Source organism: Lynx rufus, unplaced genomic scaffold (genome assembly GCF_022079265.1).
Source record: "Lynx rufus isolate CCGP_SWC_20201006 ecotype Redwood Valley unplaced genomic scaffold, mLynRuf1.p SCAF_18, whole genome shotgun sequence".
Classification (NCBI taxonomy): domain Eukaryota; kingdom Metazoa; phylum Chordata; class Mammalia; order Carnivora; family Felidae; genus Lynx; species Lynx rufus.
Genome location: NW_025814832.1, coordinates 14,952,951 through 14,979,023, shown reverse-complemented (window position 1 = coordinate 14,979,023; position 26,073 = coordinate 14,952,951). Strand labels below are relative to the sequence as shown.

The window sequence follows — 26,073 nt, the reverse complement described above, 5'->3', positions numbered from 1 at the left end:
CTAAGAAGTTGTGCACGCGAGTCTAGAACCTTTCTCAGACTTTCTCAACCCGCCTTGAAGAACGTGAACGGCTCTGCCCTAATGAGATTTCTCTCCGCCCCCCTCGGTTTATTCCCCACCTCACCTTCCATCCCCCTTTCTTTGAGTGTGAACGACCTCTCCCCTTCTTGGAGCGGTTAGGGTCTTTTGGGGAGAAATGCAAAAAACGCTGCCTGCACGAGCCACAGTTCCTTGAGGGGCGGAAAGGTTAGGGCACGGAACAAGGAATTCCAAAGGCCCAGCTACCTCAGCATCTCCCGCCATTTCCCTCACGAGTTTCCCGGATGTAACCCCTTCCCCCGCAGCGGTTAAAAGAGACCAGGCGGCTGCAACTCCCTTTGATACAAGAGGAGGGAACTTGAATCTGGTCCAGCTTCTGCCGCCCAGGGTTTCAGGCGACTCGAAATTGCATCCCACCTTGGAGGCCATCCGAGAGAAATAAGCTACCCAGTACATCTCCTTTACTTTACACTCACCATCAGTTCCAGCTTATCGACCTCCGCCTCCATGTTGAATAGTTGACATTCCTCAGACCGCGGCAGTGCTTAAGCCGCAAACCGTGCTAGCACTGAGAGTGCCTATTGGACAGCTGTCACTCAACGTCTCACACTCATTGGTTCCGCTGCTTCACTGGCGCCCGCCCATTGGCGACTAAGTAACGCCCCTCCACATGAAACACCTTCTCCAGTTGGACAAAGACACAAAACGCCGCAGGAGGATTGGCTGCTGGATATATATATTTTTTCCATTGGCTGCACGCTCATCTCTACTTTCAATTTCATAGACAGGGCTCCGCAGAGAAGAGACTGCGATTGGTATAATCGGAAGAAGAGCCAACCAATTACAGAAAAGCTTCCACAAACAGCAGAAGGAATCTGTCACACCTTCTTAGGTCTCCTGCTTCCCCTCCCCTTCGCTCCCGCCTTCCACTTATTCATACAAGAGGCGCCTCAGCTTTCATTGGCCAGTGCGTGGTGACATCTTAACCAATCACAAACCAGACTGTGCTCCTACAGTACACAGAGCGCGAATCGTGAAGAGACCTTGGCTACGATTGGTCCCTGCGTGATAAGGTTTTAATTTTGAATTGTTCTACATGGCGAGGGAGAGGCCACTACCCGGACTCCATCTAATCCCGAGCTCTTAGACTAGTAAGTGCAGGGAGATCTTCCTTCGGTAGCTGGGCCTGTTGCTGCTTGTGTTCTTACAATTTACGGAGGTGGGGATTTTGGCTGTACTCGGGGAGATACAGCCGGGAAGAGGACGTTTGAGGGTGGGTAAGAAGTGCTCGGCTTGGCTCCACCCTAACCATACTTGCATTTAATTAACGCTCTGCAAAATATGTTTTGGAGCAAAGCGTCAACCTTCCTTTTGCACGTTCCTTTAGATCTTGCTGTTCACTGTTGTCCGGAGACCAACAGTATCTGCATAACTTGGGCGCTTGTTAACAATGCAAATTATCGGGCTCCACCCAGACCCACTGAATCAGAATATGCATTTTAACAAGATCCCCCTCCCCTAGTGATTCTTATGCACGTTAAAGTTTGAGAATGTACATTTCTTGATAGCGAGTATTACTATGTTCCTTCATAAGCTCTTAATGTTGTCTAACGTTTTGTGAGCGTGTCAATTTTAAAAGTGTGCCCTGTTTGTGCCTAATAATACTGTGCTGGCTACATTTTAGGGAGCTGCAATCTCGGTAGAGAAACAAGACAAAAACTAAAAAAGCAATGTTGCACAGTGTAAAACGAAATTTAATATAACCAAGTACCAGAAATAGCCCTATAAATGTTCAAGAGTAATGAACTGGTAAAGGAAATTGATAAATTGACTGAAAGCTGCTTACGGAAAAGTGTAAGAAACCTCCATAAAAATGTGTTTTTATGAAGAGGGTAAAGAAATGCAATTTTTATTTTCGTTGCTGTCACAGTTTTGGAAGTACCCCCTGACCAAAAGCACTTCTCGTATCATAGGATGAAGTTTTAATAGAAGCAGCAGTGCCAACTCCCGCAGAATACTAGAATTCTTAGCCTATTATTTATTTCACCTTCCTACTGGAAATAGTTTTGGAGCCATCCTTTAACCATATATAGGAGTGGCATGATTTGAAGAACTGAAAAACCTCCCTCACTGAGAGATTTTTCAAAATTTAATTGTATTAAAGCATATTCCTTAACTAAAAAAGAGACCACTTGTTAGCGAACACTTAGCAGGAATAATTTATTTCATTCATTTGTTGAAATTATTTAGTGCCTGCTGCATTCTTGGTCCTGGGGAAACAAAGTTGAGTAAAATTTATCCTAACCTTAAAAAGCTCACAGTCCAGCTGGGTGGCAAGCATGCAAACACAAATTACAATGCAATATAATAAATGCTATAATGAGAATGCGTGTAAAATGCTATGGAAGCAGAAAAGAGATGACATTTTCAGCCAGTATAAATTCCTTACGGATAGAGACTATGTTGGCCTTGTTTGGAATTGTATCCCAACACCTACCACACCTATCTACCATGGTGGATTATCAGCACTCAACAAATATCTGTGAGTAAAAATAACAGCATCTTGAAGGTTATATAAGTTGACTTGAAGGAGGATACCCCAAGCAGGGGGAAAGGCTATAGAAAGTATATTATAGAAAGTATATGGTGTTTGCCATAACTGAAGTACAAACTGTTTCCTAATCACTAGAAGAGATGAGGCTGCAAAGGGCCATCAGACTAAATTGTGACAATCTTTTTTTTTTTTTAATGTTTATTTACTTTTGAGAGAGACAGACAGAGCATGAGTGGTGGAGGAGCAGAGAGAGGGAGACACAGAATCCAAAGCAGGCTCCAGGCTCCGGGCTGTCAGCACAGAGCCCCACGCAGGGGATGGGGCGAACGCTCTAACCCACAAACTGCAAGATCATGACCTCAGCCAAAGTCTGACGCTTAACTGACTGAGCCACCCAGGCGCCCCTAAATTGTGACAATCTTTAAAAAGTATGTTAAGAAAAAAAAAAAAAGTATGGTAAGGAACCTGGGTGGCTCAGTTGGTTAAGTGTGGATACTCTTAATCTCAGCTCAGGTCATGATCTCACCATTCCTGGGATCTCCATCTGCACTGGGAGGGGCGCTTAGGTGGTTCAGTCAGTTAAGCGACCAGCACTTCATCTCAGCTCAGGTCTTTTTTTTTTTTTTTTTCTTTTTCTTTTTTTAGTTTATTTCTTTATTTTGAGAGAGAGAGAGAGAGAGAGCACGTGAGGAGCAGAGAGAGAATCCCAAGCAGACCTCACAGTGTCAGCACAGAGCCCAATGCAAGGCTTGAACTCAAGAACGGTAAGATCACAACCTGAGACAAAACCAGAAGTGTGTCCTTCACCTGAATGAGCCACCCAGAGCCCCCTCAGCTCAGGTTTTGATCTCAAGGTCGTGAGTTCAAAGCCCGCTTTGGGCTCTACACTGGGCAAGAAGCCTACTTAAAAAAGGAGGGGGTGGGCAGGGCCCCTGGGTGGCTCAGTTGGTTAGGCATCCGACTTCAGCTTAAGTCAGGATCTCATGGTTAGTGAGTTCCAGCCCTGCATGGGGCTCTGTGCTGACAGCACAGACTCTGGAGCCTGCTTTGGATTCTGTGTCTCCCTCTCTCTCTGTGTCTCTTCCCAGCTCACACACAGTCTCTCTCTCTCTCTCAAAAACGAATAAATTTTAAACAAATTTTTTTTTTTTACTAAAAAAAGGAATGGGGGCGCCGGGGTGGCTCAAGTCAGTTAAGCATCCGATTTCAGCTCAGGTCATGCTCTCACAGTTGATGGGTTTGAGCCCCTCATCAGGCTCTGTGCTGAGAGCTCAGAGCCTGGAGCCTGCTTCAGATTCTGTGTCTCCTCTCTGCTCCTTCCCGCTTGCACTCTGTCTCTCTCTGCCTCTCAAAAATAAACAAAAATGTTTAAAAATTAAAAAAAAAAGATAACAGATAACAATTAGCAAATTTAGGTGAATAGTATACGAGTATATTTTTCCAGAATAAATATGATCTTTTATTTTTTCTTTTTATATTTTCAATTTATTTTTTTATTGAAGTATAGTTGGCACACAATGTTACATTTGTTTCAGGTGCTGACATATGCATATTAATTATACTATCATAAATTTGTCGGAGTTTGAAATTTTTCAAAATAAAAAAAGTAAGAGAAAATAGACTACAGCCAAAATCTAAAATGGGAAAGATGGCAAAAGCAACTGAACTTAGAAGACAGAAAGAGGAAGGACAGGATGAATGAATCACATAAATATTTCAAATTCATGTATATAAGTATATATTATACATATTAAATATTTTATTCTATAATGGATCTCATTTCCTCATCTACCTTTTTTTTGTGGGTGGTAGTACATATTGTTGTTTTGTTTTTTTTTTTCAACGTTTTTTATTTATTTTTGGGACAGAGAGAGACAGAGCATGAACAGGGGAGGGGCAGAGAGAGAGGGAGACACAGAATCGGAAACAGGCTCCAGGCTCCGAGCCATCAGCCCAGAGCCTGACGCGGGGCTCGAACTCACAGACCGCGAGATCGTGACCTGGCTGAAGTCGGACGCTTAACCGACTGCGCCACCCAGGCGCCCCAATACATATTGTTTTTAATCAACCTTAAAGTCTTTTCAAAACAAGGCAGGTAAAAAGGAAGGAATAGTACTTTTCAATAAAAAAGTAGGAAAAATGCTTTGAGTAATCTTAAAAAAAAAAAAAATGAGCTTCTATCTAGTGTTAGTAGTTGGAATCCTGCTTAGTCCAGCAAAAAGAATTTGTATGTCTCATTACTTTTCTGGAAAGGGACAAGTATATGTGTTTTAACCTAGGAAGACTATTGCAGATTATTTCAGGCAATTATCCTCTACAGAACATCTACTAATGCTTTTATTAAAGCAATGATAATAAAACAAACTTTAGCGTGAGTTCTCTGTCTTGTTTGATTTAGGAATTCTTTAACTTTCATTTTTTGAAAGAACAGTTATCACTTTTGAATGGAACACTAATCTAGGAATTATCTCAGACTGAACTTTTTTACCTTGACAGATTTGACATATTCTCTCAATTCTCTGCATGTGCCAATTACTGTGTTTAATTAAAAGGTTATTAGAGTAACAATGACTCAGAGCCCAGGGGACACACACACACACACACACACACACAGAAGAGAAAGGAGAAAATATGATTTAGTTCCTAGATTTTTTTTTTCATTGAAAAATTATCTCCAAAATGACATACATCAGCTTATATAGGACTCTTTAGAAATTTGAATGAATGGGCATTGGTAAAACCACCAGAAAAGGGCTAGAAAGAGATGGCTCAGTTTCAGAATGGTGGTACTCTATTTTTCTAGCTAATAATATATACCAGAGGGGAGCCTGGGTGGCTCAGTCGGTTAAGCAGCCAACTTTGGCTCAGGTCATGATTTCATGTTTGGTGGGTAAGAGGCCTGCTTCGGGCTCTGTGCTAACAGCTCAGAGCCCAGAGTCTGCTTTGGATTCTGTGTCTCCCTCTCTCTGTCCCTCCCCTGTTCATGCTCTCTTCTCTGTCTCTCAAAAATAAATAAACATTAGGGGCGCCTGGGTGGCGCAGTCGGTTAAGCGTCCGACTTCAGCCAGGTCACGATCTCGCGGTCCGTGAGTTCAAGCCCCGCGTCAGGCTCTGGGCTGATGGCTCAGAGCCTGCAGCCTGTTTCCGATTCTGTGTCTCCCTCTCTCTCTGCCCCTCCCCCGTTCATGCTCTGTCTCTCTCTGTCCCAAAAATAAATAAACGTTGAAAAAAATTTTTTAAAATAAATAAATAAATAAATAAACATTAAAAACATTTTTGGCAGGGGGGCACCTGGGTGGCTCAGTCAGTTAAGCGTCCAGCTTCCATTTAGGTCATGATCACAAGATTTGTGGGTTCAAGCCCCACATCAGGCTCAGTGCTGACAGCTCAGAGACTTGGGTCTGCTTTAGATTCTGTTTCCCTGTCTCTTTGTCCCTCCCCACTTGCACTCTCTTTGTCTCTCAAAAATAAATAAACATAAGGGGCGCCTGGGTGGCGCAGTCGGTTAAGCGTCCGACTTCAGCCAGGTCACGATCTCGCGGTCCGTGAGTTCGAGCCCCGCGTCGGGCTCTGGGCTGATGGCTCAGAGCCTGGAGCCTGTTTCCGATTCTGTGTCTCCCTCTCTCTCTGCCCCTCCCCCGTTCATGCTCTGTCTCTCCCTGTCCCAAAAATAAATAAAAAACGTTGAAAAAAAAATTAAAAAAAAAAAAATAAATAAATAAATAAACATTAAAGTTTTTTTTATTTTTTAATACAAATATAATATATACCAGAGATTAACTGTCGAATGCAAGACTTATTATAGTTAGAAACAAATAGCAGTCCTCTGAATCATCTCTTTATAATCCTGACTCCCACTTGCCAAAGGCAATTACTATCCATACTTATAATTGTTTCTGTTGTTTACCTCCATGATTCTAAAAGACATGCTTACAATACTATTTCTTTTCTAACTTTTTTCTTTCCTTCCTTCTTTCCTATTTTCCTTCCTTCCTTCCTTCCTTCCTTCCTTCCCTCCCTTCTTTCTCTTCAGTATTAAACACTTATATAAATTAGAAAACTACTGATTTCCACTTTCTCTCCTATCTTCACAATATACCTATACCATGTTTTTGGCTAAATAAACAATCAGTGGCTTTGCTACTAAATACTGTGTAACAGCTGAACATATAAGTGTTACTATGATTACATTTTTTTCTTTTATAACTTTTTTCCTACTCATTTTTAAATGCTTTTTTAAAAGCATTTATCAATAATTTGGCCCCAATTTTACAGAAGAACAGTAAACTCAGCTCAGAAAGGTCAATACACTAGGTAATTTATTGGTTTCCCTTTTTTTTCCTTAGAGACAATGTTACTGAAGCCTGCTATCGGTCTTGCTCACTTCACTGGCTGTGGGTGCTCTAAGACAGGAATTAGCAAACTACAGTTTTTGTAGATCCCATGAGCTAAGAATGTTTTTTTTTACAATTTGTAATAGTTGAAGAAAAATCAAAAGAAGAATATTTTGTGACACCTGAAAATTATATGAAATTCACATTTCAGTGGCAATAAATAAAATTTATTGAAAAAATTTATTGGTACACAGCCATACTCATTTGTTTTAAGTACTGTCCATGGCTGTTTGGATGCTACAGTGGCAGAGTTGAGTGGTTATGGTAGAGACCAGGTGGCTTACAAAGCGCAAAATATTTATTATCTGGCCCTTTACAGAAAAGGTTTGCTGACTCCTGCCCTAGGCCTGCTTCAAAGCTGTCTTCCAATGACTTCTGGCCACTATTACCCTGGAAATTGCCACTGTTTATCTTAATGCTGTCCTCACACTTGACTAAAAGTGTGACCAGGTATAAAATTCCAGGATGGAAAACATTTCCTTCAGAAGTGTGGCTGTTGAAGTCTGATGCCATTCTATTCTCAGACCTCTGTATCTATACTGTTTTTTTATCTCATGAAGCCTTTAATTTTTTTTTTTAATGTTTATTTCTGAAGGGGAGAGAGAGCGTGAGTGGAGGAGGGGCAGAAAGAGAGAGAGAGAGGGACAGAGCGTGAGTGGGGGAGGGGCAGAGAGAGAGACACACACACACACACACACACACACACACAGAATCTGAAGCAGGCTCCAGGCTCTGAGCTGTCAGCACAGAGTCCGACACCGGTCTCGAACTCACAAACTATGAGATCATGACCTGAGCTGAAGTCAGATGCTCAGCCGCTCAACCAGCTGAGCCACCCAGGCGCCCCTCATGAAGCCTTTAGAATCTCCTCTTTATTTTTGTGATGATATGCCTCAGTGTGGATCTTCTTTTGTTATACTGAATGGACCATTTCAAACAGAAAATTCAAGCCTTTCAGTTCTAGGGAATATTTCTGTATTACTTATTTGATAAAATCCTCTCCATTCCTCTGTTCTCTCCTAACACTTTTATCTTCCAACTGTTGTATTACATTTTTAAAATTTCTACTGCTTTTAATTTTTAAGAGTTTTTTTCATCCTTCTTATTTCATGAATACAGTTTCTCTCTTTCGTTTTTTTTTTAAGTTTATTTATTTATTTGGAGAGAGAGAGGCAGAGGGAGAGAGAATCCCAAGCAGGCTCCATGCTGTCAGTGCAGAGCCCAACGTCAGTTTCAATCTCATGAACCATGAGATCATGACTAGAGCCGAAATCAAGAGTCAGACACTTAACTGACTGAGCCACCCAGGTGTCCCTGCAATATCCCACTTTCTGAAAATTTTTAAGTTTTCTTCTGCTTCCTATATCCTTTCCATTTCCTCTGAAATGGAAAGACTTTTATTTCCCCTCTGTTTATTTTGGTCTTTGTCTTTCATGTTAGAGACTTTCCTAAAGTGATTCATGATCTTTGGCTGTTGTATGTCAGAGGAAGTCACAAAAAAAAAAAATTGGAAGCTCAAAGTACAGGAGGTAGATATTATCAACTTGTGTGATACCACAGTGGGTAAATGATCAACCACTTAGCCATTTTGGGGAGACCCTAAATGTCAGTATCTGTAGGTCCTTTTTGGGGGGGGTAGCCAATTTCCCTGAAGAGGAATCTTCTCACCTCCTGCAAGGGAAATGAAAGACATGAGGGTTTGAGTCACGAAATTAAAATCAGTGGCCTGTGTTCTGGGAGCTGAGCTGAGGAAGGGAATTAAAAGTCTCACTTTTGAGTTCAGGTTTGTCCCCTACCTGCTGTATGATAATACACACATGACTCTGCTATTGCTATGGCTGATGGCCCACAATTCAACACCCCTATGGTTCAACTTCTCCAGAGAATAAACCTATCCATCTTTACAGGAGAGAACATAAATGCCAGGAGCTGCCTGGCTACCAGGACTGGAAGACAGACTCCAGAAGCCTATCCAATCCTTATAATGACTTAATTAAACCTATTTTAACCCCACCCTACACTTTAAAAGGTGCTAAGTACCTTTAAGTCCAGAATCTTCTTAAAGTTTCTACAAATTATCTTGCTTCCAGTTGGCTTCCCTACCACCGGCCATCAAGCCTCAGCTCTCTTCTACTCTGCCAAGTCATTTACCATTCATCCATCTCCTTTCCATTTTCCATAATTTAGTCAACATTCATCATCTGTGATAGTCTGCTCCCATTCTTTGCTTCATGGGTTTATAATTTTTTTTTTTTATTTCTTTACTGACTTTTTGTTTTTTTTAAGATTTTATTTTTAAGTAACCTCTACACCCAACGTGAGGCTTGAACTTCTGACCCTGAGATCAATCATCATATGCTCAACTTACTGAGCCAGCCAGGTACCCCTATAATATTCTTTCTTGTAAATTTCATATACAGCTGATTTTCAGAGAATACTATTGTTGATTTTTACCGATTTCTTGTATCAGTAGCCAACCTATGGTTGCAATTTATAAACAAGTATAGTCCTAATAGGAATGTCAGTTGATATTTTCATTTATTATTCTATAGAATAAGATAAAGTGAATCATAAAGATTTCTTTGGAACTTCACTTCAGTTGTATAAGCAACTTTGATGAATCAAATACTAGTTTTCAAATACTGGAACATTTCTCAATTTTTTTTTTTTTTCCAACGTTTATTTTTTTTTGGGACAGAGAGAGACAGAGCATGAACGGGGGAGGGGCAGAGAGAGAGGGAGACACAGAATCGGAAACAGGCTGCAGGCTCTGAGCCATCAGCCCAGAGCCTGACGCGGGGCTCGAACTCACAGACCGCGAGATCGTGACCTGGCTGAAGTCGGACGCTTAATTGACTGCGCCCCCCAGGCGCCCCATTTCTCAATTTTTTAATGCTATTCACAACGTAACAACTACAGACAACATATGATTTTAAATTTAATTTGCATTATTAACATTTTCTTTATCACTTTCTTAACAGTCAACAACATAATGAATCAAGCCCTGATTTGTAATGTTGTTTTTTAAAAATTTTTAGTGTTTATTTTTGAGGTGGGGTGGTTGGGGGGGGGTAAGAATCAGAGAGAGGGAGACAGAGGATCCAAAGCAGCTCTGCACTGACAAGAGAGAGCCTTATATGGGGCTATAACTCACAAACCTTGAGATCATGACCTGACCTGACCTGAGCCTAAGTTGGTTGCTTAACTGACTGAGCCACCCAGGTGTCCCTGTAGTGTTTTTTTAATATTCATTGTGTAAATACTCCCATCATAGGCAATTTCAGGTTTTCAATATGAAGTCATTGACTATGGGGTTGGACAGAAATGAACATTCTATAGCATTTTCACTATATAGATACAATAAGGTGAATAACCTCAAAAGCATAGATAATAGTAAAATCATTAGAAAGTGATGAGTTTTACATCATATTTATTACCATTTTAAATATAAATTATCTAATTATAAGCTTATATAACTTAATTTTAATGGTGGATGTGTTTAACAACTAATTCGCAGATTTCCTGAAAAGGTTGATGCCAATCCCAGCATACCACTGGAGTGGAGATAAAGGTATAGAACCAAGTTTAAATGAGAATGTCCAGCTCCTTTCTTTAAAATCTATTTTTATAACTAAGGGATTGGTGAGAATAAGGGAAAAAAGAGGCAGGAGGCCAGTTCTCTGTGTCAGTTTGATGTCTAACAAAAGACATCAAAGGGAGAGAGGGAACAGAAGGGGGAGGGCTGTGTAGAGGAGGGCAGATAGAAGACAAGGAAGAGGAGTTTACCATGGAAGTCTCAGGTTCTGGGGATTTCAACCAGTGAACTCTGCACCTTAGAGAGAGGTTCCCAGTGACATTTCTCCATAGAAAGTTGTGGGCATGAGTTTGATGAGGTTTAATCTTTTCAGGCCACCACAAGATTGCCGCTTCCTCTGAGGCTTCCCTAAACTTCTTCATTCAGAGTATTTCGGTTTTGTGTTATTTTAAGTTTGTTTAGAAAAAATCAATCAATCCTTTAGCCATCCTTTGTATTTAACAATCCTTGCTTGGCCTTCTTTTATTATTTCAGCAGGAAGGAGAAGTGATATAATAAAGGTGAAGTCAGCTAAGTATTTTTCAGTGTGTCTCCCAAGCCTCTAAGAACAATTAAGGAAACACTGTTAGTTTGAGACCTGGCATCAATTCAATTAAGATGCTGTAAGGAAACTTTACTCCTGGAAGAGCTGTTGATAATATGCACTGTCACCCATTGCCATTAGGGGTGCCCTCTGCAAGTCCAAAGCTCTTGGAACTACAGTAAGCTGCTTCTGGGTTTTTACAATCCACAGAGGGTAAAAGGCTGGGTTTCTTCAACCAGTGCAATCTGAGAGCTGAGCAAGCCTACAACTGCATACCAATTATTGAAAGGTTACTGGGTGAACAAAAGTGGAATGAATGTGTATTTTAAAGGCCAATTGTTCCTATTCAAATGTAAGTTTGAAAAGAAGGAGGCCCAGCCCTTGAGACCATTTTTATTTCTGCTACTTGAATAAAGACATCTTTGTTCTTCAGGTAGCAACAACTGAAACCAGCAAAGCCCTTCTTCTCATCAAACTAGCTCTGACTTAATTTTCCTCAGAAAAGAATCTAGATTAAAATCTACCACTAGATGGTGTTTTAAAATGCTTTAAAATAAATGTTTTGAAGCACCCATGTCTTAGATTTGGGGTAACTTATTACATTGTATATCTCCTATTTAATCTACTGTTGCATGATAGAGTGTTAGAAAGAACATGGTCTTTGTAGACTTACTTATATACTGCTTTACATTGGGCAAATCATCTAATCTTTCTATGTCTCAGTTTACTTTTATGTAAAAATAGGAATAAAAATCTTCTTCCCCAGGGATAAAATCTTGCAGGATTTATTCAGTGAAGAGTCACTGAAAAAATGTATGTGAAGGTGCATAAAAGTAAGTGGACATTCAATGGTTAAATTTGTTTCTTCCACTACCTACTCTACCTATCACAGTGGATGCTCAGTAAATGTTACTGGTAAAGAAACTTCTTTTAATACCAACTCGAGCCGTTTTCTCTGTTATAAGAAAGGGAAATACACTTGACTTAATGAAGAAAAGCAAGACAAGCAAAACAAAATTAGAGAGTAATATAATGCCAAAGCTGAGTCTCTCTAAAGATACTTCAAATCTGGGTTTAAATTTTTCTTCACTTCAGGGGACTTCCAGGATGCTAGTAGCAATGTATTTCCTAACCATGGTGGTTGGTTACAAGGATGTGCTCACTTTGTGATAATTCATTGAACTGTTCTGTTAAGATTTGTGCATTTTCTATATGTATATATAATTCTAAAATAAAAAATGTAAAAAAAATTTTTTCTCTACAGAAATCATGCCCAAGTTCAAGCAACGAAGAAGAAAGCTAAAAGCCAAAGCCAAAAGATTATTCAAAAAAAGAGAAGTCTCTCACTTTCAGCCCAAGCTAATTATACCTCCTCCTCAGCTACCCTCACCAGAAAGGTAAGGTTTAAATAAAGAACAGAAAAAATATTAAAAATCTAATCTATTAAGGATAGGGTTGATGTTGAAAATGTTGGGGTTCAGAGCCAATGGCCAAGAAAGAATTCTTGAGACCTCTTAAGTGCAAAAAGATGGTTTAATTAAAGCACAGGACAGGACCCATGGGCAGAAAGAGCTGCATTGAGGTTGTGTTGGGTGACAGATTGTATACTTTCAAGTGGGGAGGGAGATAGGGATAGCATAAGTCTCTAAGGAATTTGGAGGCAAGGTTTCCAGGACCTTGAGGGGCTAGCTGCTGTTAGGATAAAGTCATTTACTAACTGTCTAGTAAAACCTTAGTCGTGAGACCTTTAGATGTTTATCGGTGGGCAATATGTTTGGAGAATGATTGCTAACATATATCTTGAGGAAGTAGAGATAAAGGAAGTTTCCAAAGGGATTTTCATATGCTAAAGAAGATTTATAGGATCCTGGGAAGTCAGGATAATATTAAGCTAAAATTGCTTTTTGCCCAAAGTGTCAATATCGAAGCAGCTGAGCTCCCAGAGAAAGGTCACTGTATTTCAAGAACTTGTCAATGGGCTGTAGGCAAGAAGAAAATCTAATTTTTCATTTGCCTCTGTTTCCCATATCAGAATTACCAGATTTAGCAAATAAAAACACAAAATGCCCAATTAAATTTGAATTTCAGATAAACAATAATTTTTTTAATATTGTACCATGCAACATTTGCAATATACTTATATTACAAAATTATTCATCCTTCATCTGAAATAAAATTTTCACTGAGCATCCTGGATTTTATGCGGTGAACATAGTTCAAGAGTAAAAATCACAGAATTGTATTGGAGATGCACAGATTGACTATTTTCTTCTTCCCTAGTCAATTTAATTGTATAAGTCTGCTAAGTGATGAAAGAGGGGTATAGGACTAGAATTTAAATCTTAGTTTTGGTTTTGTCAATTATTCTCTGGGCCTTAGGTTTAGATGTGCTATTGAAAGAGGCTCTTAAGTCATAGGAATCCTAGGATACTGAGTTTCAAAATAAAACACTTTATACATTTTGTTGTTATAACTCTCTTTACAGAAAAAATTTTTAAATAAACAGGCCCTCAAAAAGCGTTAATCATGATATTATCCTAACTCTTCTCTATCTCTCTTGAATATTAAAAACAGCCCCTAACTGGTCTTCCTGCTTCTGTCCTTGCCCTCTGCAGCATATTTCAACACAGTAGTCAGAGTGAGTCTGTTAAAAATCATGTCAAATTGCCCCTCTGCTTAAAACTCTCCAGCGGCTTTTCCTGGCTTAGTTGGAAGAGCATGTGACTCTTGATCTTGGGGTCCTGAGTGCAAGCCCCACCTTAGACATAGAGATTACATTTCAGTAAATCATATATACATACATACAAATATACATACTCTCCAATGTCTTCCTCTCTCAGAGTAAAAATTAAAATCCTTTGTTTGACCTACTAGGCCTTTATGATCTGACTTTGACATTATTTCCTAATCCCCTACCTTCAGTTTCTCCACCCTAGTCATCCTGGCCTCCTTGCTGTTCCCTAGACACCTCAGACAAGCTGCCATCTCAGGGCCTTTGCCCTTACTCTTACCCTTGCCTGGAATGCTCTTCTCCCAGATATTTGTATTGCTGACTTCTCCAATTTTTTTTTTTAATTTAAAAAAAATGTTTATTTATCTTTGAGAGAGACAGAGACAGAACGCAAGTGGGTTAGGGGCAGAGAGAGAGGGAGACACAGAATCCGAAGCAGGATCCAGGCTCTGAGCTGTCAGCACAGAGCCCAACGCAGGGCTCGAACCCACAAACCGCGAGATCATGACCTGAGCCAAAGTCGGACGCTCAACCGACTGAGCCACCCAGGTGCCCCTCCAATTTTTTTATTTATTTATTTTTTTTAAGTAGGCTCCATGCCCAAAGTGGGGCTTGAACTCATGACCATTGATCCATTGATCAAGAGTCGCATGCTCAGGGCACCTGGATGGCTCAGTTGGCTCAGTGGCCTACTCTTGGTTTCAGCTCAGGTCATGATCTCATGGTTTGTGAGATCAAGCCCTGTGTCAGGCTCCCTAATGACAGCTGACAACTCCTAGCTTGCTGGGGATTCTCCCTCTCCTCTCTCTCTCAAAATAAATAAATAAAGTTAAAAAAACCAGAGTTGTATGCTCTGCCACTGATCCAGCCAGACACCCGTGTTGCTAGCTTCTTTACTTTGTTAAGGTTTTTTTTCTCAAAAGTCACCTTCTCAGTGAGACTTCAATGCCCACCCTACCTACAATTTCACCTCCACCCAATGTTTCTCTCTTGATATATCCTTTTCCTTAGTATTCACTAAATAGCAACCCATATATATTATTTACTTACTTTTACCTTTCTTTCATGACATGTAAGTTCAGTGAGGGCAGGGTTTCTATCTATTTTGTTCATTACTGAATCCCTGATGCCTCTCTCTCTTTTTTTTTTTTAATGTGTATTTATTTTTGAAAGAGAGAGACAGACCATGAGCAGGGAAGGGGCAGAGAGAGAGAGGGAGACACAGAATTTGAAGCAGGCCCCAGGCTCTGAGCTGTCAGCATAGAGCCTGATGCAGGGCTTGAACTCATGAACCATGATGAACCATGAGATCATGACCTGAGCTGAAGTCGAACACTTAACCGACTGAACCCCCAGGTGTCCCCCCGATGATGCCTCTTTATTTGCTATTTATTTTCTTTATTACAATCTATTTGCTTTACAAAATAATTTGTGGATCTCAAAACTCTAGAATTTAATGCAGAATTTGGCTTTAGGTAGGTGGGCTCTGCTCCTGAGTCATACTATAAAACTAGCTTGTTATTTAAACAGAAGCTGTTACTCCAACTCAGGAGTTTTTTATTTGTTTGGTTTTGTTTTTCCTACAGAGTGGTTACTCCTTCAGCAGATATACCCCTTAGCAGAAGCTGGCTAAGATCATCCTGGAACTTCAAATTTCCCAATATCAAAGATACAGTAAAACTTTGGACAAATAGAGTATGGTCTATATACAACTGGTGCCAGAACTGCATGGCCCAGGTATGGGTTTGACATACCTATTTTCAGCAATATGGTTTTTCTACATATTTGGTGTGTATGTTCACATGTGTGTATGCTCAGGTCAGCACAACACTCAGGCCAAGCTCAGGTAAGATGAAATTATGAGGTCATGTATGCCTTTGCTTCTGTAAAACATACATCAAACCACTTTCTTGTCTCTTTTTTCCTGTCTTTATCATGCTGCTTATAGAATTCAGCCTTGTTTATTTTTTTAATTTCAGAGTTTAGAAGTATTGAAAGACACCATCTTTCCATCCCGTTTCTGCCACCGAGAACTTCACAGTCTGAAACAACGGTTTTGCATTTTGGAAAATCAATTCTGCAAGCTCCAGGAAACTCTGAAGGTTGGTATTGGGTTTTGTTTTGTTTTATTTTGTTTTTAAGTTTTGTTTATTTATTTTGAAAGAGAGAGAGAGAGAGAGCTGGGGAGGGGCAGAGAGAGAGGGAGAGAGGGAAAATCCCAAGCAGGCTCCATGCTGTCAGTACAGAGCCTGATGTGGGGCTCGAACCCACAAACCGTGATACCATGACCTGAGCTGAAATCAAGACTCAGCCACTTAATCGACTGAGCCACCCAGGGGCCCCTGAAGGTTGGTACTGTTAAATAAAAAAGCAATCCAGAATTAGGGAAGGAGGGAAGGCGTTATCCCCCATAGAAATTCCATTATGCTTTTACCAGAAGGAGAGATGGGTACAGGTAAGTGCTAATCTTGGGCCTGTTTGTCCTCAGATCCATTCCTTAGGCTTCAAGGCTCTGTTCTGTACTGCAGGGGGCTAACCGCACAGGCTGTATTTCCCAAGCTCCATGTCACCTGGTTCCTGGTTGTGCTGGGCTAATGGGAGACATTGATGAGAGACTAGAGCTGGAGGGGAGGTGGGGTGTTTTGCCTCTTCATTCTCTGCACTGGGCAATTTCTCCAGTGATGGTTGATGTTGTCTCTCTCACTCTAGCTTGCTCCAGGTAAATCTACCTGTTTCTTGATTCTCTGGATTAACCCACCTCCAGAGATCTGGTTATACTGCTCTTCCCTTTGTCCCTCCAGCCTCAGGGTATTCAATGGCTTCCTACTGTTGCTAATCTCTGGGCTGCCTCAGTGTCCCCTGTGTGCTTTTCAGCTCATTCATCATCAATGTAACCAACTGCCTACATTATATTCTTCCTCTTTTATTTATTTATTTTTATTTATTCCCCCCCCACACCCCGCTTTTAAATACTCGGGATGATTCTATTTCCTTGACTGATATAGGCAGAAAAAAATCCACTCTCTCCAAACTCCCCTAAACAAGGCCCTTACTTTCAACATCTAAAACTCAAAAAATAAACATTGCACTTACTGTTTTGGAGTGAAACTTCTGGGATTACAACCCTTCTCCCAGAATTTATACCTCAAAATGAATTAGACAGAGGAAGAAAGGCAAATCACCTCATTCCTCTGGGCCTCAGTTTCCTCAGCTATAAAAATGAGGATGATATCATCTATAGCGGGCTGAATTGATGGCCTCCAAAAGATCTGTCCAAGTCTTAATCCCTGGAACCTATAAATGTTACCTTATTTGAGGAAAAGATCTTTACTCATGTAATTAAATTAAGGACTTTTATTTTTAAGAAATCTCTACACCCAGCATGGGGCTCGAACTCATGATCACAAGATCAAGAGTTGCATACTTTGCCAACTAAGCCAGACAGGCACCCCTGAAGTTAATGATTTGGAGATGAGGAGATCATAAACTGGTATCTGGGTGGACCCTAAATCCAATGATGAATGTCCTTATAAAAGAGACAGAGTAGAGCATGCACAGAGGAAAGGAGGAGCAGTGGGACCACAGGCAGAGATTGGAATGATACAGCCCCAAGCCCAGGAATGGCCCCAGCTACCCAAAACTGGAAGAGGTAAGGAACAGATTCTTCCCTAGAGCATTGGGAGGTAGCACAGCCCTGCTGATGCCTTGATTTTGGAATTCTAGCCTCTAGCACTGAAGAAAATGAATCTCAGGGGCACCTGGCTGGCTCAGTCAGAAGAGCATGCAACTCTTGTTCTCAGGGTTGTGAGTTCAATCCCCACGTGGGGTGTAGTGATTACTTAAATAAATAAAACTTTAAAACACTGAATTTCAATTGTGTTAAGACAAAAAGTTTGTGATAATTCAATACAGCAGCCATAGGAAACTAATTTCATTTGCCAGGGCTGCCATGATAAAGTAGCATGGTCCAGGTGGCCTATATAACAGAAATTTATTTTCTCACAGTTCTAGAGTCCAGAAGTTAACACCAAAGTGTTGGCAGAGTTGGTTTCTTCTTAGGCCTCTCTCTTTTGGCTTGCCTTCTCACTGTGTCCTCAAATGGTCTTTTCTCTGTGCACACACATCCCTGGTGTTTTTCCTGTGTGTTCAAATTTCTTCTTTTTATAAGGACATCTGTCAAATTGGATGAGAGCCTACCCTAATAGCCTCATTTTAACTCAATCACTTCTTTTCTTTTAATGTGATTTATTTATTTTTGAGAGAGAGAGAGAGACAGAGCAAGAACAGTGGGAGAGGGGCAGAGAGAGAGACACACAGAATCCGAAGCAGGCTCCAGGCTCCACGGTGTCAACACAGAGCCTGACATGGGGCTCAAACTCACAAACTGTGAGATCATGACCTGAGCCGAAGTCAGACAACCCAGTGAGCCACCAGGCACCCCTAACTTAATCATTTTAAAGGCTCTATCTCCAAAGTCATTCTGAGGTACTTGGATTAGGGCTTCAACATATGAGTTGGGAGGGGAGTAGGGGATACAATTCAGCTCATAGCATTCATGTTCCATCCCCTTGGCCTTTTTATCAGTTCCTTGAGTATACTGTAGTCTTGGCTGCATTAAGTACTTTTGCCTCTGCCAAGAACTTTCTTTCCCCAGACCTTATCTCCCTTGAGACCTGGTAAGTCACAATTCATCCTTGAGATTATGGCTAAATATCACTCCCCAGGTTTCTCACTATTCATGATCACAGCACAATTCACTGTTTTCACTGAAGCATTATTTTGTTTTGTTCTGAGTATGTGTGTGTTTAATGTCTGTCTTCCTTACCAGACTGTCAGCTCCATGATATGACAAACAGAATTCACATTCCCATAGTGCCTGGCATATAGCACACACAAAACAAATACATGAATGAATAGATGAATGAATGAGTGAATGAGCTTGTGATAAATGAGAAAACATTATAAAACACATAGTGTGCTGAGAAAGCATTCAGTACATGGTAGCTATTATCTTGATGACTCTGAGCCTCAAGAACCAAATTAATCTGTTATTTATTTGCCAAATGTAATGTTTTCTTACAGGCTATCTTGGAAAATTCTTCCTGCCCAAACTGTGGTCAGACATGTCACATAAGTGGTAAACTTACAAATGTGCCTGCCTGTGCTCCAACCACCCCTGGAGAATCTAGAGCTGTACTTCCTCCCACGCTGCCACAGCCAGCCACCCATCTTCCTCCTCTTCCACCTCCACCTCCACCCCCTCCACCTCCTCCTCTACCTCCACCTCCACCACCTATAGCACCTTTGCTGCTCAGAAAATCCAGTCGCTCTAAAGCACTTCAGGTAGGAAACAATCCAGTAATGATGTGTTTTGGTCAGTGTATAATGTAGGAGTAAAACAAGGCAGCCTTTAAAAAAAATTTTTTTTTAATGTTTATTTATTTTTGAGACAGAGAGAGTGCAAGTTGGGGCAGGGCAGAGAGAGAGAGAGGGAGACACAGAATCTGAAGCAGGCTCCAGGCTCTGAGCTGTCAGCACAGAGCCTGATGCGGGGCTCGAACCCAGGAACCGTGAGATCATGATCTGAGCCCAAGTCTGGCACTTAACCGAACTTAGCCACCCAGGCGCCACCTCCGCCCTTTTTTTTTTTTTTTAATTTTTAAAATTTTAAAATTTTTTTTAAGCAAGGCAGACTTTTAAGACTAGGCTAAGGCCCTTAAGAGGAAAGCCACATTTTTTTTCTGATTCCATATCTTAATTATGTCAATTATTATGTTTTTAAAAACTCAGACCCATAGGAACTCACAAAAGCTGGATTTAGAAATAAAAGTGATTTTTTTTTTTTAAGGATAAATGAATGAAACCCAGTAGACTGGAATATTCCTAATGGATTGTCATAATATCTTTTTACCAAAAGCAAAGCCACCCTGGGAAACCAAAGTAAGAACAGAAGATGGCTTAGTGAGTAAAGTCAGAATAAAGAGAAGTGATGGATCCTCAAGTATAATGTCATTAGACTGGAAGACCAGTCTCCATTAATTAGTTATCTGCCAAGGGGATCAGAATATTTGTGTATCACTAAGATAAACATGACCCTGTTTTAAAATCTGCTGGATTTTCACTACAGATGCATTTGGTTTAAAATGGCTGAGTTAAATAAATCCAGACCCTATTGTTATGTTTGCCATAATGTATACCTCTCTGGCTACACATTCTTGTTCTGTGGGAACTGAATCATCTTTTTAGGTAATTCAAGCAAAATTTCACTTTGATTTGATGAACTCCTTTTTTTTTTTTAATGTATATTTTTTTATTTATTTTCAGAGAGAGAGAGAGAGAGAGAGAGAGAGCTCGTGAGCTGGGGAGGGGCAGAGAGAGGGGGAGGGAGAGAATCCCAAGCAGGCTCTGCACTGTCAGCATAGAGCCAGAGGTGGGGCTCAATCCCACAAATCATGAGATCCTGATCTGAGCTGAAATCAAGAGCTGGATGCTTAACCAACTGAGTCACCATGGTGCCCCTGAGGAACTCCTTCAACCCCTGTCTTATTATAGTGACTCCTGAGGAAGATGTATAGCTGCAGGGAACTAGCCCATCTCTTATGTACTATCAAAGCCTTACATTTTGATAAATACTTTGCAATAGCATTAGCATCCATGGGTACTGAAAACGGCATCATTTATTATTGAATGGAAAGAATTTAATAGGCTCCTAGTGTAAATAAGCATTAATATTTAAATGAGTCTTTAAAAACTTTTTTTTAATGTTTATTTATTTTTGAGAGAAAGAAGGAGACAGAGTGCAAGTGGGGAAGGGCAGAGAAAGAGGAGACACAGAATCCGCAGCAGGTTCCAGGCTCTGAGCTGTCAGCACAGAGCCCGACGCAGGGCTCGAACTCATGACCCATGAGCTGAAGTCGGACATGTAACCAACTGAGCCACCCAGGCACCCCATTAAATGAGCCTTTAAAAACTAGGTTTGGATTTGTATTTGACTAGATATCCTGGTTATAATCTGAATTGTAACCTCTCTATGTATTTTAAGGCTGGACCATTAAAAAAAGATGGACCCATGCAAATAACAGTTGAAGATCTACTGACTGTGAAATTAAAGAAGACACAGTGTTTTGATGAAAGGAAGAAGGTAAGATGTCACTGACCATACACATGGTCTTTCAGCTTTTAACCTGGTTGTCTCTTTCTGGAAAATAATTATAAGTCTTATGTATAGAAGCCATTCTGTGGTAAGTATTTGATGTTTTGGGGGTTTTTTGGTTCAGCTAAGACAGCAGAAGAGAGGATTTATTGTACATGTGTTACATTCAGCCACAAATGAAAACAGAATTAGTCCCAAAAGTCACAGGTTCAGAGCAAAGGAACAAAAGACACTATTTTGGTATGAGCAAGGCGAGTCTCTCAAAAGTGGTCACTGCAACCAAATGGTGATGAATGTTCTAGATCCACTGAATCAAGCTCTAGAAAGTAGGCATGCAGTGCAACAATTGGTACCAGCATTCCTGGCCTCTGGCTTTCCTTATGTCTACGCCTGTGGCTCCACGGGTGTACAAGCTAGTGGTTTACTTGGACCTCTGCCTCATCTTTCTTCTTTTATGCTTCAGCCAGCACATTTGCTTCTTCCTACACTTGGCTCTCTTGGAGCAGAGGTTTCCATGAGATGAAACCTCAATTTTATCTACCAACCATTAGTCTAAAGAGGTAGAGACATACTCTGAAGTTTTGGAATACAAGTTGAGTAGAATAGTAGATATATCTTACACATACTCAGCATCCAAATATTCATTGTTTCAGCATATTTATATTTTGAATTACATTTTTAAGTGTGTTTTGATACTGTCTCATTTTTTTATTTAAAGCTTGTATCATCACCAAAGACACGGAATCCACTAGTTACTGTCTCTGACCTGCAGCATGTCACCCTGAAACCCAACTCCAAAGTGCTATCAACTCGAGTTACAAATGTCTTAATGTAAGGAACTGTACTGTGTTGTGCTCTACTGTTACTTAAAAGAATGATTTTTTGCTTATCTCTAACTTTAAAAGTTATATATGCTCATTGTAGAAAAATGTAAATCCACAGAAAAGTTTAAAGAAGAAAACAATCATAAAAATAACCGTATGATTGAAGATAGTCACTGTTAACATATTATTGTTTAGCATTGTAATCTTTGAATAGGTGTCTACTCTATTATTTCCATTTCATGATGCTGTTTATTGTTAAGATACACCATTGATTTAATAGTGGGTTTGTGGGGGAGCACCTGGCTTGCTCACTTGGTAGAGTGTTACAAGTCTAGATCTCGGGGTCATGAGTTCAAGGCCCACGTTGGGCACAGAAGATTACTAAAAAAAAAAAAAATAGTGGATGGGGGAAAGAAATATTATCAAGAATTTTTTTTATTATTCTTGAATATATTATTCTTGAAATATTATCAAGAATTTTAATTTTTTTTAATGTTTATTCATTTTTAATAGATGGAAACAGAGCACAAGTGGGATAGGGGCAGAGAGAGAGGGAGACACAGGATCTGAAGTAGGCTCCAGGTTCTGAGCTGTCAGCACAGAGCCAGATGGGGGGCTCGAACTCACGAACCATGAGATCGTGACCTGAGCTGAAGTTGGACACTTAAATGACCGAGCCACCCAGGTGCCCCAAAATATTATCAAGAATTTTAAGAGCAGTCCAATTTCAGAAATAATAAGATATGAAAACTAGTATATCTTAGAATGAATGAAATGTGTGTGTGTGCATGTACTTGTTTGTGTACCTGTATATGATCATATTGTACATACAATTTAAGGCTTTTCCCATTTAATGTGTCAAGAACTTTCCTCATCTCATTAAAAATCAGTTTAAAGTTTTGGGTTTTTTTTTGTTTTGGGTTTTTTGTTTTTTAGTTTGTTTATTTGTTTGTTTGTTTATTTAGAAAGAGTTGGAGCGGGATGCCTGGGTGGCTTAGTCGGTTGGGCGGCCGACTTCAGCTCAGGTCACTATCTCACGGTCCGTGAGTTCGAGCCCCGCGTCGGGCTCTGGGCTGATGGCTCAGAGCCTGGAGCCTGCTTCCGATTCTGTGTCTCCCTCTCTCTCTGCCCGTCCCCAGTTCATGCTCTGTCTCTCTCTGTCTCAAAAATAAATAAACGTTAAAAAAAATTTTTTTTAAATAAAAAAAAAAAAGAAAGAAAGAGTTGAAGCTAGTAGGGCAAGGCAGAGAGAGAGAGAAAGAGAATCCCACGCAGGCTCCATGCTGTCAGCATAGAGGCTGACATGGGGCTTGATCTAATGAACCGCGAGATCATGACCTGAGCTGAAATCAAGAGTCAGACAATCAACCAACTGAGCCACCCAAGCACCCTAAAAATCAGTTTAAATCATCATTTTTACTTCTTTAATATATGCAGTTCATTATATGTAAGTTTTATAGATAAACTCCTGTTTTGAGACATTTAGGTTGTTTATGATTTATTTCCACCTCTTCAGTGAACATCCTTGTCCATAATCTGTGTGCATAGCTGAGTTCCTCCCTAAGATGGAATCATAAATGTATAATTACTGAGGCAAGAAGTATTACTTATTAGGACGATTATATTGCCTTATGTTCCTATCAGCATCTACTGCTTTTTTTTTTTTTTTTTGAGTAGTTTCCACTCCCAAAGTGGGCCTTGAACTCACGATCCCAAGATCAAGAGTTACACACTCTACCAACTGAGCCAGCCAGGCGCCCCTCTACTGCCATTTTTTAATGTAACAAATAGAACTACTTTCTAGGATGTTGCCTGTAGAAATGACTGCTTTGCTTTGGGAAAAATGATAAAATCTGGCAAGGTCTAACTTTTATATTTTTATTTCGTCAGTACTCCTGGTAAAAGCCAGATAGATCTGCGGAAACTACTTAGAAAAGTTGACGTAGAGAGGTAATACGCTCCCTTATCTTTATGCTTTCTAAACCCACTTGAAAAATTGGCATATAACACAGCTTATAATATTTTCATTATCTTTGCAGGAGCCCAGGTGGAACCCCACTTACGAATAAAGAAAATATGGATACAGGAACTGGACTGACTCCAGTAATGACCCGGGCCTTGAGGAGAAAGTTTCAGGTAAACCTTTAGGAAAAAAATAAAATTTTTCCTTTTCTTCAAAATCATTTATTTAGAATCATATTCTAAAGGATTTTTTTTTATTTTTTTTAATGCTTATTTATTTTTGAGAGAGAGAGAGAGAGAGACAGAGCATGAGCAGGGGGAGGGGCAGAGAGAGAGAGGGAGACATAGAACCAGAAGCAGGCTTCAGGCTCTAAGCTGTCAGCACAGAACCCAACGTCGGGCTCAAACCTGACACGGGGCTTGAACCCACGAGCTATGAGATCATGACCTGAGTCAAAGTCAGATGCTTAACCAACTGAGCCACCCAGGTGCCTGTCTAAAGGATTTTTATTTATTTATTTTGAGAGAAAGAGAGTGCATGTAAGTGAGTGGGGGAGGGGCAAAGAGGGAGAGAGAGAATCCCAAGCAGGCTCCGCACTGTCAGTGCAGAATCTCACGCAGGGCTCAAACCCACGAACCATGAGATCATGACCTGAGCTGAAATCAAGAGTGGGATGCTTAAGCAACTGAGCCACCCAGGTGCCCCCGACTGCTCTTCCATCCTTAAGGTGTGGCTTTTATCCTCATGGTGAAGAATGCCTATACCTCCTGAAGCCTGGTGTCCACATTCTAGGCAAGATAGGTGAAAGGCAAAGGGCAAAAGGGTGTGCTAGCTAAGCTACCCCTCATCAGAAGGTGCTATCCAGGAACTTCTGACTATATGAAAGAAAGTGGGAAAAGTGGTTTTTAGAGTCTGGCTGCATTGGATTCTGTTAGTGAGGAAGGAGAACTGTGTTGGCCACAGGAACATAATTCATATTATAACTGGGACCTTTTTTTTTTTTCCCATAGATGGCTCACCCTAGAAGCCCAACTCAAACTCTGCCACTTTCTACAAACAGCTTTGATGAACAAAACTGATGTCAACTCAGCCTGACTCCGTGTGATGATCCATAAAATACACAGATAAAATCACCCCAATCCTTTTTTTTAATATAGTAGAGTAGGTATAAGTAATTATACTAATATATAATTCCATCTAAAGAATTAAAGTATGTGTGGAGCCCCCATACATACTATGATACAAAGTGAGTATTTGGATATTTTTTAGTTTGCATGATCAATAAGAGAACAGATAGGAAAATGCAATCCCCAAAGTGATGTTTATCCTGGAATTACCCAATTAGGTTGGAGAGGTTGTTCACATTTAACTAGATAACAGATTTGTATTCAATAGGTAGAGTTATGACATTAAAGTAAACTGGTCCCCATTCATCTTGCGTATCCTCAGGTAATTAAAAAGAAAAGTTATTTCATCCCGTAACGCTAATGCATTCTCTAAGTGCTACAGACTTGATCAGTAAAAAAGTCTGATAGTAATTTGATTATTTGATTAAATAAATGATTTCTGTTTACTGTTTACTATAAACAGTTAAGAGGTAAGACCTTTCCCCCTCCCAACCCAGTTATTTTCCAAAAGGATGTAAAGCAAAATGTCCAAAATAACCTTAAAATTTAGAACATATCATTTCTAGCATTTAGAAATGATATCTAGGTAGTTCTATCTGGCTCACTGAAGTCTGAGATATTCCTTTCGTTGATATTTGCTGTCCACATTCATGCAGCTAAATATAAGTTTTACAAGGACCTCAACATGAACCTTGTATTTTCCCCAGTGGCCTGCCAAGGATTATTTGAAGTCCATAGCAGATTCACTTTGAGACCTAATTCCTGTCCTCATCAGCCTATTATTTCAATACCAGTAATAATGCACACCTCACTGGATTTTTGTTCTTTCCCACCAGTCCAGGGTTGCCAGATTTAACAAAAACAAATATATAACAAATTTGAATTTCAGATAAACAACTAACAACCTTTAAATATACATATGTTCAGGAGCACCTGAGTGGCTCAGTCGGTTAAGTGTCTGACTACAGCTCAGGTCATGATCTCAGCGTTCATGAGTTCGAGCCCTGCATCAGGCTCTGTGCTGACAGCTCGGAACCTGGAGCCTGCTTCGAATTCTGTGTCTCCCTCTCTCTCTGCCCCTCCCCAGCTCATGCTCTGTCTCTCTCTCCCTCTCTCTCTCGCTCTCAAAAATAAACAAACATTAAAAAAATTTTTTAAATAAATATAAAT

The 26,073-nt window shown here is 40.2% G+C and overlaps 1 protein-coding gene across 1 annotated transcript; it reads left to right on the top strand.

Annotated features, from left to right (window-relative positions):
- The first annotated feature begins 1,118 nt into the window (after positions 1 to 1,118).
- PRR11 (proline rich 11) lies at positions 1,119 to 25,803 on the top strand. Its single transcript, XM_047080557.1, has 10 exons — positions 1,119 to 1,190; positions 12,370 to 12,502; positions 15,423 to 15,573; positions 15,816 to 15,938; positions 18,919 to 19,179; positions 20,879 to 20,977; positions 21,708 to 21,820; positions 23,704 to 23,763; positions 23,853 to 23,949; positions 24,787 to 25,803. The coding sequence occupies exons 2-10, from the start codon at positions 12,375 to 12,377 to the stop codon at positions 24,853 to 24,855; spliced, it is 1,101 nt and encodes a 366-aa protein (XP_046936513.1). The 5' UTR covers positions 1,119 to 1,190; positions 12,370 to 12,374; the 3' UTR covers positions 24,856 to 25,803.
- Positions 25,804 to 26,073: the final 270 nt, after the last annotated feature.

What these genes read in the sequence shown, in the direction of transcription:
- PRR11 (XM_047080557.1), top strand. Translation starts at nt 12,375, where the DNA reads ATGCCCAAGTTCAAGCAACGAAGAAGAAAGCTAAAAGCCAAAGCCAAA. An exon ending in GTTTTGATGAAAGGAAGAAG is followed by an intron (nt 20,978 to 21,707) that starts GTAAGATGTCAC and finishes TTTTATTTAAAG; the next exon opens with CTTGTATCATCACCAAAGAC. An exon ending in CCTTGAGGAGAAAGTTTCAG is followed by an intron (nt 23,950 to 24,786) that starts GTAAACCTTTAG and finishes TTTTTCCCATAG; the next exon opens with ATGGCTCACCCTAGAAGCCC.